Source organism: Choristoneura fumiferana, chromosome 11 (assembly GCF_025370935.1).
Source record: "Choristoneura fumiferana chromosome 11, NRCan_CFum_1, whole genome shotgun sequence".
Lineage (NCBI taxonomy): Eukaryota > Metazoa > Arthropoda > Insecta > Lepidoptera > Tortricidae > Choristoneura > Choristoneura fumiferana.
Window position 1 is genome coordinate 1,063,661 of NC_133482.1, and position 16,664 is coordinate 1,080,324.

The 16,664-nt window shown below is 41.1% G+C and overlaps 2 protein-coding genes across 3 annotated transcripts in view; one reads left to right on the forward strand and one right to left on the reverse strand.

Annotated features, from left to right (window-relative positions):
* Positions 1-74: 74 nt before the first annotated feature.
* LOC141432443 (ribosome-releasing factor 2, mitochondrial-like) lies at positions 75-13,432 on the reverse strand. 2 transcript variants are annotated; one of them, XM_074094009.1, is made up of 14 exons: positions 13,260-13,432; positions 13,009-13,137; positions 12,343-12,480; positions 11,782-11,970; positions 10,323-10,619; positions 9,536-9,750; positions 8,987-9,076; positions 8,195-8,381; positions 7,067-7,222; positions 5,921-6,143; positions 4,267-4,384; positions 3,224-3,319; positions 2,184-2,330; positions 75-1,699 (listed from the first exon to the last, which is right to left on the reverse strand). In XM_074094009.1, exons 1-14 carry the CDS (start codon positions 13,408-13,410, stop codon positions 1,538-1,540), a joined length of 2,298 nt encoding a protein of 765 aa, XP_073950110.1. In that variant the 5' UTR covers positions 13,411-13,432; the 3' UTR covers positions 75-1,537. The 2 variants fall into 2 exon arrangements, with proteins under 2 accessions (XP_073950110.1, XP_073950111.1); XM_074094010.1 differs by lacking the exons at positions 13,009-13,137; positions 13,260-13,432 and having other exon boundaries at positions 11,782-11,935; positions 12,343-12,434.
* Positions 13,433-13,622: 190 nt separating this feature from the next.
* Positions 13,623-16,664, forward strand: part of LOC141432446 (5'-3' exoribonuclease 2 homolog) — a 38,759-nt gene continuing 35,717 nt past the window's right edge. Inside the window, 4 exon segments of the mRNA XM_074094014.1 lie at positions 13,623-13,804; positions 13,884-14,123; positions 14,798-15,027; positions 15,726-15,832. Of these exon segments, the coding sequence (XP_073950115.1) occupies positions 13,730-13,804; positions 13,884-14,123; positions 14,798-15,027; positions 15,726-15,832 (652 nt within the window). The 5' untranslated portion in view covers positions 13,623-13,729.

Below are 16,664 nucleotides of genomic sequence, written 5' to 3' on the forward strand. Positions count from 1 at the left end.
AATGCATAAAGTTTTGTTTTGATTAAAATTAAAATATTGTTTGGGTAGTTTATTCTATGAAATGAAATGAAATATTTATTTTATCCAGTTTATTCAACGTGTACTCAACCACAGCTTTCAACAATATAATGTTAATAATACGAATAAAGTGCTACAATCACTTGTACAGTCATTCATTTATTTTACAAGCGTGAATCACATCTATAGAATCTCTGAAAATTATAGGTACAGTCGAGTTCATAAACTTATGAGATTTTTTTTTATCAAAAATATCTGAACACGACTCTATTGTTAACGTCATAGAAGCGTGTTCAGCTATTTTTGGTCAAATTTTGCTCATAAGTTTATGCACTCAACTGTAGGTATTAATATCTGCCGGCCCTAGAAATAGAGTCGTATCAGATATTGTGTTGTGTCAGATATTGTTGCTGCCGAGTGTACGAAATAGCGAGGGTTACGTGGTCAAACTCGATAGTCAAAATAATAACTGTTGAAAAAAAGAACACAAAAAGTTTCAATTCGAAGTTTTTACGAATTATTAGATCAAGTTATTGGGTTTGAATTAAACGAGGCCACCACATCCTTCATAAATATCACATTTTTGACGTAAAGTGCTTAAACATAGTTGCTTTGATTTGTATCTATTATAATTATAAATTATACTATCTTTTGCCCGCGGTTTCGCTCGCGTGGAATTCGGTTATCGCGCGCTATTCCCTCGGGAAATGTGCATTTTTTTGGGATAAAAAGTAGCCTATGTCACTCTCTGGCCCATAAATTATCTCTGTGCCAAAAATCACGTCGATCCGTCGCTCCGTTTCGACGCGAAAGACGGACAAACATACAAACACACACAATTTCCTATTTACAATATTAGTATGGATTAATAATAGATACAATCAATATTTTATCTAAATATTTAATACATAGATTGATCTAAAATCCAGAAAATTACTGAAACGAGGTGAGTCGAACCGTGTAATTTTTATAATTTTATCAAATATGACCCACCCACGAGAGCTTGTTATATTATATATAACAACTATGGAGTTTGTAGGTAGTGTTGTATATTTATTTTATTACTACGCGTGTACAGTCGAACAAATTGAACCACGACCCAGGGTGCAACCTTTGTGCTACTAATGTCATGTTGACATCTCATACCTTTGTCAAGTAAATCATAGTGAAATTGATTATTAAAAAGTTCCACCCTGGATCACTGACAGCTGGAAAAATATGCAAATTGAAGTGGCAATGGGCAGGCCACATTGCTCGAAGAACAGATAACCGTTGGGGGAGAAAAGTCCTCGAGTGGCGACCACGAACCGGAAGACGAAGCGTTGGCAGGCCTCCCACCAGGTGGACTGACGACATCGTGAGAGTAGCGGGAAACCGTGGATGCAAGTGGCGAGTTGTCGTTCATTGTGGCGTTCTAAGGGGGAGGCCTTTGTCCAGCAGTGGACGTCTTCGGGCTGATGATGATGATGACCCTGGATCATGATTCAATTTATTCGACTGTACAACACCCAAGATTCCACTAGAACCCCGTAACACTCTTAACGGCCTTTTCCTCGTCATGCGGCGACATCTGCCGGTTGGAGTGGAACTCCATCGTGAAGGACGCCAGTCCTGAGCTCAGGGAGCGCAGCGTCGACGAATAACCCAGCAGCTCCGAGAGGGGGGTTATGCTGTCTATCACCTGGAAAAACGATCAAAAAATTAACTACTTTAGTCATCATTGTCATCAAAAGTGCTATAGGATATTTTTTATTCCTAATTTCGAACATTTCAATATAGTCATATTACTACTGAATCAAAACATCAAATTTGTCTAGGGATAAGGAAAATACAAACTGAGACATGGATGCACAGTAAAACCAGAAAAAGAGACCAGCACTGGGAATCGAACCCAGGTCCTCAGCTATCCGTGCTGCGTGCTATAACCCCTACACCACTGCTGGACAGGAATCTAGACAATTTTTCCTATGCATACATATCTCAGGTTGCTTATTTCTACTATGCTACTTAAGCAGCAGCACTAGCGACATCTATGTTTCGTCGAGAGACGTCACACTCTTTCGGAACTAACCGCTCACCCAGACAAGAGATGTCGCTACTAAGCAATCAAATTAATTTAATCAAAGTAACACCTGCAACATTGGTGCAGCAGGTCGGGGACTGACCTTATTCCTCGCTCGTATATTAATGGCTAGTATGTCGGCGCGGCGCCGCGTGAGGTCGGCCAGCACGCGCGCCGAGTGGCTCTCGGGACACACCACCTGGAGCAGCATCACGGGCTCCAAAAGCATCGCTTCTGCTTCTTCGAACACCTGAGGAAACGATACATACCGACGGTTGAAAGGAGAAATTGACTAAGCGACAAAGGGTGCCAACGGAACCCTATTACTGAGACTCCGCCGTCTATCTGTCTGTCTGTGACAGGGCTCCATCTCTTGAGCCGTGATAGCTAGGCACTTGAAATTTTCACAGATTATGTATTACTGTGGCCGCTATAACAACAAACACTAAAAACAAAATAAATTAAATATTTAAGGGGGGCTCCCATACAACAAATTTGATTTTTGCCGTTTTTTGCTCGATATTAATAACGGCAACAGGTAAACGCTTGAAATATTCACAGAGTATTTAGTTGTATAATCACTTTAAAAATAAATAATTCAATTAAAATAAAATAAATATTTAAGGGGGGCTCCCATACAACAAACTTTTTTTTTTGCTAATGTCTAATGTTGTATAGGTTATGGTACGGAACCCTGCATGCGCGAGAACGACTCGCACTTGGCGGGTTTTTTTAATATACTGAGTTATATAAACATGTTCTGAATTATTAAATTTTTCTCTGTCGTTTGAGAGATATCTCAAAATTTTCATAAAAATGTCGCTAGTCTATTTCTCCTTTCAACCGTAGGTACGTTCTTTAGGGATTGTTCCCAGTTACAGTTTCCCATGTGCGAGAATGTGTTCCGAGGATTATTTAATGGACCGATAGGAATGCTTCATTTACCACGCCTCGCTCCACTCAGGTTTCCACCAGAGATGTGCTATGGGAGGATAGGTAAATGAAGCGATTCGATTGGTTCATGAAAAACACATTTGTCGCAAGACATCCTGGTAGAAACTCAGCTTAAATATCTGGAATCGCTGTGTTGTGGCCATTTGCCATCACAAGTTACCTTTCGCATGCGAAACGCGTGACACCAACCTTTCTCAAACACTGAACGACGGTGGCGCTGACCACGGAGTCCGACGTGCCGCGACCAACCTCGAACCAGTGCAGGCACACTTGCACATCCACCATCTAACAACAATACACTCATTACAATGAACTACAGTTGGACCACAAATATAAGTTACACCCCATACATCTCTGTATTTTTTATGTAATTTTTATTTTTAATTCATATATTTTTTATTAATTTAAGTACCATGTTACCTTTTGTAGTTAAGTTTATTGTAATTAACACATGTATTTTGTTTTGAAAAATGACCTCCTGCCAAGTTTCTTGCGGCGCATTCTTCTTGGCAATGATGGTCTTTCCGAAAGCGCTGGTAGTTTAAAAAAGCCCTTTGTGGCCTACTTACAGAAGAAACGTTTTGAATATTTTTTTCAAACTGCGCCCGCGCAGACTAGTGCTAACAAATGCCGAATTAAATCGAATGTAAGCACCAAAGCAATAAAAGCCTTATTGCGTTACGCGCAATGTCGAATACGCTATGACAGGTAAACAATTGACTTGGTAACGAGTGGCCCGAACAAAATGGCGGTTACGGAATAGCAAGCGAACATTTGACCAATGGCTGCTCACAATTTTACCCGCGCAAACGTACTGCCTTATTATTGGCTAAAATCACAGATATAGATTACACTAGATAAAGCAAACACCACAATCTGTATGAAAACCAAACGTGTCACTTTTTTATATCTACTGTGACGTCTCAAAAGCGAATTAGCGCTCTGAATTCCCCGATGTCCGCGCAAAATCGATTCAAATGCGCCGCCCGCCCGCGCCGTGGGGCTCGAGTCAGTCACTAGTCATGATTAGTCAGTTAGCGGTCAGTCTTTGTATGGGTTCAAAAAAATGCTCACTGCGCAGTACCTACATCGTTCTAACTTATATTTATGGTACAACTGTATAACGTTTAACCTTGCTGTCTAAGTAACACACGTGTTTTCATGCAGAACCCGCGTTACATTATATATTCCAAAATTTCGAAAGAACAGTTTTGAAATGAGTTGTCACTCACCGGGCAACCGAGCTTGGGTCCGTGCAGCAGTGCCGTGTGGACGCCTTGTCTGATGGCCGCCAGGTTTCGTGGGTGCAAGTGAGATAGATTAGCTGCACTCTCTGCTGACTTATCCATCCTGAAAGTAAATTGTGTACACATTTAAAATCACACAATCAAGAATTCCACAAGTCCAGTTCCATTTCGTCAGGTGACAAGCAAAAGATACTAACTGCAAAAAAAAGATTAGTTGGAAAATAAACCTTACAATGCTATGCATAATTTTGATTAGCCTTCTTTTTTTATTCGACTGGATGGCAAACGAGCAAATGGGTCTGGGGGTAAGAGATCACCACCGCTCATAAACATCTGCAACACCAGGGTTATTGCAGATGCGTTGCCAACCTAGAGGCCAAAGATGGGATAACTCAAGTGCCAGTAATTTCACCGGCTGTCTTACTCTCCACCCCGAAACACAACAGTGCAAGCACTGCTGCTTCACGGTAGGATTAGCGAGCAAGATGGTGGTAGCAATCCTGCAAGATTAGTGGAATGTTAACCTTACAATGCTATGCATAAGTTTGATTAGCCTTCTTGACTTTATGTGCTTTATGTGGTAATAAGTGGCTTTTGCTTGTCACCCGACGATTTGATATGGTATAAAAATCGGTGGGCGACTGGAGTAAGAACAGAACAACAGTAAGTAAGTATAGGCTGGGATGATGACGATGCTGATGGAAAATAAATAAAAGCCAGGGCCGTGTCCGGTTTCAGAATAGGACGGACCCATCTTTTCCCGTGGGTGTCGCAAAAGGCGTCAAGCCGCAATTAGACCTGCAAGAAAAATTGTGCAAGTTGCATTACATTGCGGCGCTCGATTGACCACTATAAACTCGTTGGCTTTACGGCCTCGCAGTGTAATGCAACTTGCACGATTTTTCTTGCAAGTCTAAATTCGGCTTAAGTGTCGGCAGCAGCACTCTATAGCCAGCTACGAATTCGGAACCGCGCTGTGGAACACAACGTAAAACACTAACGACACTATTCTCCCAAGAATGTCGTCATTATCAGTACTGACTCTTAACCGACGACCAAACATTACGTCAAGAGTGAAATAAAAAATCAAGGTTCCCACAAAATCTTAAGCCACTAACTCAACTTGACAATTTGCACTGCCGCTTCCCACAACCCTCTAAACTAAGGTGAAGGCAGCGTATCTTAGACAGTTATAACTAATAGCTAGAATAGTATATGCACAAAGAAACGCACAGTATCAATGTGCATTCGAGACCCCCATCCTACCACCACCACCACCTCCACCTTATAAATAAAAAAGCATGACAGTTACTTTCTCCTCTTCTAATAGCGGTTACGCACTACATCCGACACTAATCTAAATTAACCCGTCACGCGTCCTAGAGACTACATTAGTCCCTAACTTTTTTGTGCGGTAAATGTCCTAGAGACTACCAGTAGTCGTGACGGGTTGATGAAAATACCGTCCGGAGTAGTCGTAGAATTACATATTTGATATTTGTATGGCCCCTTCATTCGATTTCTCCTCGATCTAGTGCGTACACTATCATACAAATAGTTTTAAGACTACTCCGAACCGTATTTTCACGCTCCAAGCTTACTATATTATTTTCAAAATAAAACAAGACTACCCACTGACCTTAATACCTTATCAGCAGCCACGCCTCTCATATTCTTGGCTGACATGGTCACTTTAACCTGCTGCCTCGCGCCGCCAATCTTCCGGTCCACAGCCAGCGTGTGCTTACCACTACCGACCAGCGCCTCTCTGTAAGCGATCTGGAGCGGGCCCAGCTCCACGTCGATTTTGTATTCACGGACGATCCGCTCTTTTATTATCTCGAGATGGAGCTCGCCCATACCTGAAAAGTATTGTGAAAATGTAAAACTTTGTATTTCCAAGAAACATTTAGTGTTAATAACCACCTGGACTACTTTTGGGCACAGATATATTGGAACAGTGATGGAGATACCAATTTAATAGTGTAATTTAGTACCGCGTCAACAGTTTCCTTTTATGCTGACTTTAATGGCAAGTAAAGCATTGGGCAGAAGAAAAACAAAGCCAGTAATGCGACTTTTATCAGCACAATCGTATCCCAGGATGGCACCATGTCGTAATCAATTTCGCTATGATTTCTTTGGCAAATGTATGGAATGTCAATATGACATCAGTAGCAGCAGGTTTGCAGATGGTAGGACCTTGGCAAGGTCCGCCCGGATTGCTACCACAATCTTGCTCGCTAATCCTGCCGTGAAGCAGCAGTGCTTGCACTGTTGTGTTTCGGCGTGGAGAGTAAGCCAGCCGGTGAAATTACTGGCATTTGAGGTATCCCATCTTAGGCCTCTAGGTAGGCAACGCATCTGCAATACCCCTGGTGTTGCAGATGTTTATGGGCGGTGGTGATCTCTTACCATCAGGAGACCCACTTGCTCGTTTGCCATCCAGTCGAATTTACAAAGGTTGCACCTTGGTACGCGATTCAGTTTCTTTGACTGAACTTCTACATCGCCCGTGCTTATGAATGCGACTATATCTCTTCTCTTCTTCTTAAATTTAAGAGCTTTGCTCTTGCCGGTGGAGTAATCGCCACTCCGCACGCGACTATATCTATCTCTGTTCAATGCAAACTGCAGAGGGAAACGTGCTAGAGAAGGACACCCAACCCCACATTTGTTCCGGTTAGGAAAAATCGTAGTTCCATTACTGACAAGAAGTCATATTTCAGTCAGTAATCCTAGCACATGGCTACCACTGGATATCAGTGATACCCTGAATACTGACCTGCCAGCACGAGCTGCCCTGCGTCGTCGTCGGCGATGACGCGCAGACTGGGGTCCTCGCGCCGCAGCTCGTCCAGGGCTGTCTCGAGCGCGCTCTGGAACGCCGCGCTCGGCGGCTCGATGGAGCACAGGAACACTGGCTCGGGGACTGTCGTGCCTGAGACACAGGAATTATCCTAGTTCAGGCACACGTCTTACATAGATTTTAAGTGAAATATTGTATTTTGTTATTTTATACCGAAATGAATTTGAATACATTTTATTATTATTATATGCAGAACACATAATATGTAAGTAAAGATGGCTCCACACATCGCCTAATCTGAGGGACGCAGTTATTCTTTAGTCCCACTAATCCCACTATCCTATTAATATTATAAATGTTTAAATTTGTGAAGATGTTTGGATGTTTCTTACTCAATCACGTCTAAACCGCTGAACCGATTTAGATGAAATTCGGTATAAAGATAGTTTGAGTTCCGGTGAAGGACATAGGATAGCTTTTATCCTGGAAAATCGCATAGTCCCCGCGGGATAGCAATGAACGAATTCCACACGGATGGAGTCGCGGCCAACAGGCTAGTAATATCTAAATAACGGTCTTTCCGCAAAGCGCTGGTAGTTTAAAAAAGCGACATTAAAAAGAGCCATTTGCGGACTACTTGCACAATAAACGTTTTAGTTATTGCATAACACAATACAATCATGGATTGAATAGGGAATATTACTGCAATTTTCTTCCGTCACAGGGCAGCACTAGCACTAAACCGTAGACAGTTTTTTGAGTATCTTAAATGCCATAATGTCGTATTTTATTCAATTATTTTTTTGGAAATATACCTCTATCGTTACTATAGATGTAAAATATCATGTTATTTTGTTACTTATAAATATATATTGATTTCTATAGGTACTAAAATACTCTTTGGTCATGGTCTGTTATTGCGAAAAATATAAAGAGAACTGACGTTGTCATGGAGGTTTGCGCTAGTGTCGCCCCCTGCGCAGAGCTTTGTCTAATATGCCCTATTATAAATAGGCACGTCTTAATAAACAAAAACACAAGATTAAAGTTATTAGGTTTTTCTTAGCTCAAAAATTTAGCATGACCCCCAACACGAACACCTACCGATGCCAAGCAGCACGTCAGCCGTGTCCTCAGCGGCGGGTTCGCCGAGCGCCGCCAGCCGCGGGCGCGCGCTCGGCGGCGTCACGCGCTCAGCGAAGGCCGGCTCCCGCAGCGACGACACCAGCTTCGACTTAGCGCGGTTCGCCGCAGCCTGCGTTGATGTCACTAGATCGCCTGTCATTGTTGCCTGGAATAATAGTACACTGCAGAGAGCGGGAAAGAAAGTCTCGCAGGCGAAGTATGTATAGACTGGCGCGGCTCACTCCGCGATTTTATTTTCCACTACATGTCTGGGGCCCCCTAGAGTGTGCTATTCCACTACACGTGCCGCGTGCGAGTGAATACGAGTTATGCGATGGACAGAGAGGCACGATTCTTATGCCTAGACGTCACTTTTGTACGGCTTCTGTACTTATTCTGTGGTATAGATAGGTACGAGGTTCAGGTACGAGGTGGCGTATATGAAAGCAATATGAACACATGATTTTTTACTGCCGAGATACTAAGCTAGACCCGATGATGGGAATTCACTGCACACCGAACATGCTCACTTTTTGTTGACTGTTTTTATGGTGGCACTCTTTAATACGTCGCCCAGTGTCAAAATATCGAGCTAAGTTTTGGGAAATCACGAATTTTTTCCCTGACTTTTTGGATTTCTAGCAAATTCCCTGATTTTCCTTGAACACCTTGAGCTTCCCTGACTTTCCAGAAAGTGGACACCTTGATTGTATTGTCTGATGTGTTGTATTGACCGGCTATTTAAAGCGTTGTCCGCACTCAGCTGGTTACCTTGAGGGCGCTAACGACCGCGATGCTGCCGGCGCCGACTCGCTCCACCGGCTTGTATTCGTCTGCTAACGCCACGTACAGCAAGCCTGTCTAAACCAATCACATATCTGAGTCGAACAAAATCTTTAAAGTAAAATCATATGTATACATTATAATATAATGTATATATCATATAAATATTTTTATCTATTATGTACATAAATCCCTATTTCTCTTGGTCACGGCGTAACTTGAGAACTACTTTACCGATTTATTTTTTATTTTTTTAGTACTTAAGTTTAGATAATCTTTATTACTAATAGGTTATAATACTAATAGGTAAAAGAACATATAATATAGTTCACTTAAAATGAGATGACAGGGTTTTAATTTAGACTTAGTTTTATAGCCAGCAATTCACTAGACTTCACCTTATAGTTTCACTTTGTAAGAGAAAAAAATATAAAAGTAATATAGGACACACCGTAAGCTAGGGACATGAAACTGTCACAGCGTTTATTCAAAGAAACAGCAGATTTAGGTATAAACCAGGTTCTATATAAAACTTACCTGTTCAGTCCTGTCCTGTCCCAGGTTATAGATCTTCTGTCCTTTACAAATTTCTCCGCTATACAGCCTCAGGAACGTGAGCACGCCTCTCTGATCATCATGCTGCACTTTGAATGCGCGCGCAGCTAAGTCCCCCTCAAAGCAACCGTACAAGCTGTTGCACTCTAGCGGAGAAGGCAAGTACGACACTATCCCATCCATAAGAGTCTGAACACCTAAAAAAACAATTAAACCAACTTATTATTTCAATAAAAAATTAGCACCTTATTAATATTTAACTACCAATCTTAATTAAAAATAAAAAATTATATAATATAATATTTTTTTTTAGATCGTATTTTATTAATTTTTATATTTTTGTAATGTCTCTGTACTGCTTTTGGTGATCAATAAAGAATATTTGTATTGTATTGTATTGTTGTATTAAGAAGATTTCCATACCTATCGACACGGAATCGGTTTAAGCCAATCAAAAAACGCATTATGTACACGCAATTAGAGCGAAAAAGGCGAGGATACGTCGCGAGGAATGTGTTTAGTCACGAACCAATAGAAACGCTTCATGTACCAATCCTCGCTGCACTGAGCTGTTTCCACCAGAGCTGCGCTATGCGAGAAAAGGTAAATCAAGCATTTCTATTGGTTCTTGGCAAACAAATTGCTCGTAACGCATCCTCGCTCATCTCTGATGGAAACACAGCCCAAGACTTGTGTAATGTGTAGGTATACAATTATTTAGTCATGTCGGTAGTTTGCCCTCTTATTTTAAACATGCATTTTTTCCTACCTATGTTCTTGTAAGAACTTCCGCATAACACTGGGAACGCCTCCATTTTTAGAGTGCACCTTCTGATCGCAGCCTTAATCTCTTCGCTGTTTAAATTGTCCAATGACTCTTGTTGTATTATGGTGTCTGCTAAGGTGTCGTCGAGGGAGGAGAGGTCGTCGATCAGTTGCGTGTGGCTGGCAGAGGCGGCTTCCCACCGGACGCCATCTTCTTTCTCTGTCAGCTTCCGCCGCGTCAGATTCTGGCCGCGGCCTTGCGTCCAGATGATTTCTTCTTTGGTTATTATGTCGATTAGACCTGTAATAAAACACTAGCAGATTTAGATATTACTCAGTAATGTAGATAATAGTAACACTCACCAGCAGACGTAGGTATCACTCACCAACAGATGTAGGTATCAATTATCAACAGATGTAGGTATCACTCACCAGTCATTAGATCACTCACCAGCATGTATCACTCACCAGCAGATATAGGTATCACTCACCAGTAGATGTCGGTATCACTCACCAGCATATATAGGTATCACTCACCAGCAGATATAGGTATCACTCACCAGCAGATATAGGTATCACTCACCAGCAGATATAGGTATCACTCACCAGTAGATGTAGGTATCACTCACCAGTAGATGTTGGTATATCACTCACTCACCAGCAGATATAGGTATCACTCACCAGCAGATATAGGTATCACTCACCAGCAGATGTAGGTATCACTCACCAGTAGATGTAGGTATCACTCACCAGTAGATGTAGGTATCACTCACCAGCAGAGGTATCACTCACCGCAGATATAGGTATCACTCACCAGCAGATATAAGTATGTAGATGTAGGTATCACTCACCAGCAGATGTAGGTATCACTCACCAGCAGTATAGTATCACTCACCAGTAGATGTAGGTATCACTCACCAGTAGATGTAGGTATCACTCACCAGCAGATATATGTAGGTATTACTCACCAACAGCGTTTAAGTCATCAAGAGATGTAGGTGTAACTCACCAGCAGATGAAAGTAAAATTCGCCAACAGATGTGGATATAACTCACCAACAGATGTAGGTATCAATTATCAACTGATGTAGGTATCACTCACCAGTAGATGTAGGTATCACTCACCAGCAGATATAGGTATCACTCACCAGCAGATATAGGTATTACTCACCAACCGATGTAAGTATTATTTACCAACGGATGTAGGTATAACTCACCAACAGCGTATAACTCATGAAGAGATGTAAGTGTAACTCACCAGCAGATGTAGGTATCACTCATCAAGAGATGAAGGTGTAGCTCACCAGCAGATGTAGGTAAAACTCGCCAACAGATGTGGATATAACTCCCAACAGATGTAGGTATAACTCATCAAGAGATTTAGGTGTAACTCACTAGCAGATGTAGGTAAAACTCGCCAACAGATGTGGATATAACTCACCAATAAATGACAGTAGCACTCACCAACTAGCCTCCCCTCGTATAACACGGGCTGGTGAAGCGCGAGCGGCGTGACTTGCAGCTTGTCTCGCACAGATTCCACGCAGAGGGGGGCGCTGGCGTCGCTACGGTCCATCTTGTTGAGGTACAGGAGACGCGGCACGCGGTGGCCGCTCGCCTGCCGCCATACCGTCAGGGTTTGAGCTTCTACGCCTGATGTAATACATTATCATGAAATTTAGAGTTGCACGAAGCGCGAAGAATGTCGCACAATGACTTGTCACTACTATGTGTGGCTATTGTTCACACATAAATATACAAATTGTAGATACTCCTCTTAAGTCCTGACTTTTTATAACAGATTAACTTATAAAGAGTTATATGATACAATACAATACTTATTGGTTGAGACTGAAGTGGAAATCACCAGTTTTGTTTTTAAAAAAAATCTCTGAGGGTCTTTTGGCTGACATGATTGTAGGTACATTCAGCTTTTATCCTGTTGATTTTCACTTTATCAAGTATGCAGAGCTTAGGAGGTTAATGATGCTGTGTGGGTGGCATGATGAAGCAGATTGCAATTACCAGCTGAGGCATCTAACACAACCACAGCTCCGTCCAGCACAGCTAGGCTCTGCTCCACCTCCATTGTGAAGTCAATGTGTCCCGGCGTGTCTATCAGGTTGATCTGGTTGCCGTGCCATGGAAATGATACAGCGGCAGCTGGAATTATAAACAGTAATCCTTAATGGTATCTTGAAAATGGTCATTTAAACAGTGTGTGATGGAGGAATTGGCATGAGGGAGGTTTTAGGTAGGGAGTGAGACGCAGTGATTCCAATATTTTAACAAAGCTTAAAGACACCAAATATATCAGCCTCATGGGAAGCCACAGAAAACTACATTAAATATTGTCTTGTAAGCCTTTCCCACTCTACACATTAAATTTATCCATGTATCAAATATACTCTCGACATTTATAAAAGTAGTGAACTTGGCTGTCATTTGGGGACCTTCAAAAGGCCTATTGCAAGGCCGGCAATGCACCCGCAGTCCTAATAATGCTGTAGGTGTCCATGGGCGGCAGTGATCAGTTACCATCAGGTGACCCGCCTGCTCGTTTGCCAGTTGTTTGATAAAAAAAAAACTTGGATGCATTAATATAGTCTACTTCGAACTTCTGTCCCCGACCATAACCTCTGCCTGGAGAGAGATCCTCTCTATTGAGGCCTGTGTCATCAAAGTACTCACAAGTGATAGTGATGCCCCGCTGTCGTTCTTGTTCCATGTAGTCGGTGACCGTGTTGCCGTGGTGCACCTCTCCCATCGAGCGGATCGTTCCCGAGTAGAACAGCATGCGCTCTGTTGTCGTTGTCTTGCCTATAAATATCAACTTGAGGTCTAAATAATGTTTATAAAAGTGTACGAAGCGATAAAGTCATAGTATTGATTATAATGCGTTTACTCCAACTTATTTCAGATTGTTTTGAATAAATTCTAACCTGCATCGATGTGTGCCAAAATACCAATGTTGCGGATTTTTTCAATGTTTGCCTTGCTGTCCGTTTCCGCTGTACAGAAGCGTCGTAACTGTACATTTTTCAAAAGTTTTCTGTAATAATTTACGAAACAAAAGGTTCTCATTTCGGCCATTCCTGCCTGAAAACTTGAAATATTTGTCAATTTTGACAGTTGTTTTGACAGTCAGCTGATTCACGTTGTTTTAAAATAATGGTAGGAAAAAGCACAGATCGCTTAATATTCAGCCACTTGCTTTGACATTTGAAACTGAGCATGTTTAATGGTAGCTCAAATAGCTTGGACATTTTCATGCTTCATCTCTTTTCACTCGTTACTTTTCTCTTTCCAACAATGGCATCTCCGAAGATTTGTTTGTGTTGAATACGTGACAAAGATAAAAATTCTCAGAATATTAAACAAAATTAACAAATATAATAAGTGAATATTGGCCATGGGAGTACCGGCCTTCTTCCGATGGCTCAGCCGCAAATATGCGAGCGTGATTGTGGAATGCAACGAGCAAAGAGTAAAGTGTTTAATAACCTAAAAATGTGTTTTAATCTTGTTTTTAAATTGATTGTTGTATAATAATTTTTGAATTGCAGCCTGTGGATGTGGACGGTCAGTTAGTTTACGCTGACTCGTCGCTACCTAATCCAAATGGAGTGGAATTTGATAATTTGTATTTGGATATGAATGGTATAATCCATCCTTGCACGCATCCTGAGGACAAGCCTCCGCCGAAAGACGAGGATGAAATGATGGTGGCCATCTTCGAGTGCATCGACCGGCTGTTCCGCATTGTGCGCCCGCGCAAGTTGCTGTACATGGCCATTGACGGAGTGGTGAGTTCTATATTAGACTAACCTGACAAACCAACGCAATGACTTAGTCAAATTTTGATTTTAATAGAAGAAATTTCGAGGCATTATTGATGTGACCTGATGAGTTGCCTGTTATTTAGACATTCAGACATTGTTTATTACATAATCATATTTTTGATTTTTAATTTACAGTGCATTTTTTGTGTTGATATCTTGTATTGTTGTTGTGTATGTTGACGGTTGTTTGAATGACTTTTTTCGAAGTTTCTTGTGGCATATTCTTCTTTGTATGAAAAAGTACCTTTATTGACGAATTACAGGTTCAAGTTTTGATTTCTTGATTTTGACTACTGAACTGATAGAAATATATTTAAATTTTGTTTAAAAGTTTGAGTAATTTAAAACATTTAAAGCATTGTGTACATTTTGATAACATGTTGAATAATGGAAATCTAATGATCATGTAACAGTTTTTTTATTTTTTTATTTGACTGGATGGTAAAAAAGCAAAGTGGGTCTCCTGATGGTAAGAGATCACCACCGCCCATAGACACCACAGTTATCCAATTAGGTGAATTAAATGTAATGTCATAATTGCTTTGCCAAATACCTACTCATAATTAAAACACCACAGACAATCCCAAGAATGGAAGACTAGTAGCGCTCTTAAAATGGTTTTGTCCAAATTTTCATAGGCACCTCGGGCTAAAATGAACCAGCAGCGTTCGCGTCGTTTCCGTGCCTCCAAGGAGACAGGGGAAAAGATTGAGGAAGTGGCTCGCATCCGCTCCGAGCTTCTGGCTAAGGGTGCGTACTTGCCCCCAGAGAGACCGAAGGAGGCCCACTTTGACTCCAACTGCATCACACCCGGGACTCCCTTCATGGACCGCCTTAGCAAATGCTTACACTATTATATTCATGACAGGTATGTGTTGTTTAGTATAATGTCGGTTTGACTTTCCTTTTTATGAACTTTGCTGTGACGGGTTTTTAGAGGCCAGCAATTTATCTAGCTTTGTAAGACAAAGCTAAATAGCCTAAGAAGGCACAGGAAAACAAACTTGAAACACTATTTGACCCTTGAAAACCAAATTGTTATATTACATTATAGCATTGAATTGTAGCTTCCACTATTTCTGACTTCAAACTCAGTTTTTGTCAGTCCTTACATGCTTTTATTATCCATTTAAAGGTTGAACTCTAATAAAAAGAAGAAGAAACAAGTTAATTTTGCCTTTGTACCATCAGCCAAATAAGTGGTGTATCAATTATTAAACAAGTTCCTTTCTAATGAAAATGTCACTAAAGTCGAACTTTCTAGTTGACAGACACATCTATTGGCTTTATTGTTTTATGACATGCAAACGATTATCAACTTTAGGGTGGTAGACCACATATTTGACTGATGTACATGTATTTCAACATTTCTTGTTTAATTAAAAATTTACATACATGCGATTTACATATACGTTTACATAAACAGTCAAATTTGCTTTTTTGAAATAAATAATTAGTCAATTAAGTTGACTAACATTCTCCTCCTGCATCCTGCAGTCTACCAATAACCATAATTTTAATTGTCTTACTTGTTGCGATTGCACTTCATTAATATTTAACCAACAGATTAAACAATGACCCAGGCTGGAAAGGTATCAAGGTGATTCTGTCAGATGCCAATGTGCCTGGAGAAGGGGAACACAAGATTATGGACTACATTCGCAGACAAAGAGGTATTTTTGTTTTTACAGCTTCAATTTCACATTTCACTCAAAAAAAACTTATAAAATGTAAGTAGTACTTAATGTAAACTGAAACAGTTTTTTTAGGTTGGAACAAGTTTATAATATAATGCCCTTCTATTCTAAATTCTCTACAACTTCAGCAGTACATGTTAAATGTTCTTTCTATATTATGTCTCTGTATTCAGCGTGCCTCTGGCATAGCGCTCCTCCAGCTCTATCTGCTACTCTGGTCCAGTAGGTCCCAATGTTAGGCGGATATCGTCTCTCCATCTTGTATTTGGGGCCCCTTTCTTCTACAGTCCTCTCTTGGGCATCATAAGGTTACTTGTTGCTCCATTTGTCAAGGACAAGTTTATCTGCACAAAGTTTTATAAGACCCAGTCAGTACACACAAAATTGAATATAATAGATTATAATGATGGGCGTTCGAAACAGTGTACGGAATCTACCCACTAAAAAATCGTTGTTTCAAGTATTTATTTTTTTACTTCCAGCTCCACCGACCACGATCCTAAACCCAGCATGTGCTGTGCGGGGCTGATGCCGACTTGATCATGCTGGGCCTGGCACGCACGAGCCAACTCACCATCATCCGCGAGGAGTTCAAGCCCAACAAGCCACGCCCCTGCGACATCGTCGGACAGCTTGGTGAGTGCGACTTTTCATCACGCTTGTTCGCAGCCAGGATGTAATGGATGTGGTTTTATGTGAATCGTAAGCGGAACCAGATGTTTTCAATTTCGTTAATTGAATCAGCAGAAACGGAATCGAAACCAAAACGGAACCAGAGAGGCTACTACCACTGAATAAGTAATAGTAC

What these genes read in the sequence shown, in the direction of transcription:
- LOC141432443 (XM_074094009.1), bottom strand. Translation starts at nt 13,410, where the DNA reads ATGGCCGAAATGAGAACCTTTTGTTTCGTAAATTATTACAGAAAACTT. An exon ending in GCGGGGCATCACTATCACTT is followed by an intron (nt 12,481 to 13,008) that starts GTGAGTACTTTG and finishes TTATAATTCCAG; the next exon opens with CTGCCGCTGTATCATTTCCA. An exon ending in GACCCAAGCTCGGTTGCCCG is followed by an intron (nt 3,320 to 4,266) that starts GTGAGTGACAAC and finishes TATTGTTGTTAG; the next exon opens with ATGGTGGATGTGCAAGTGTG.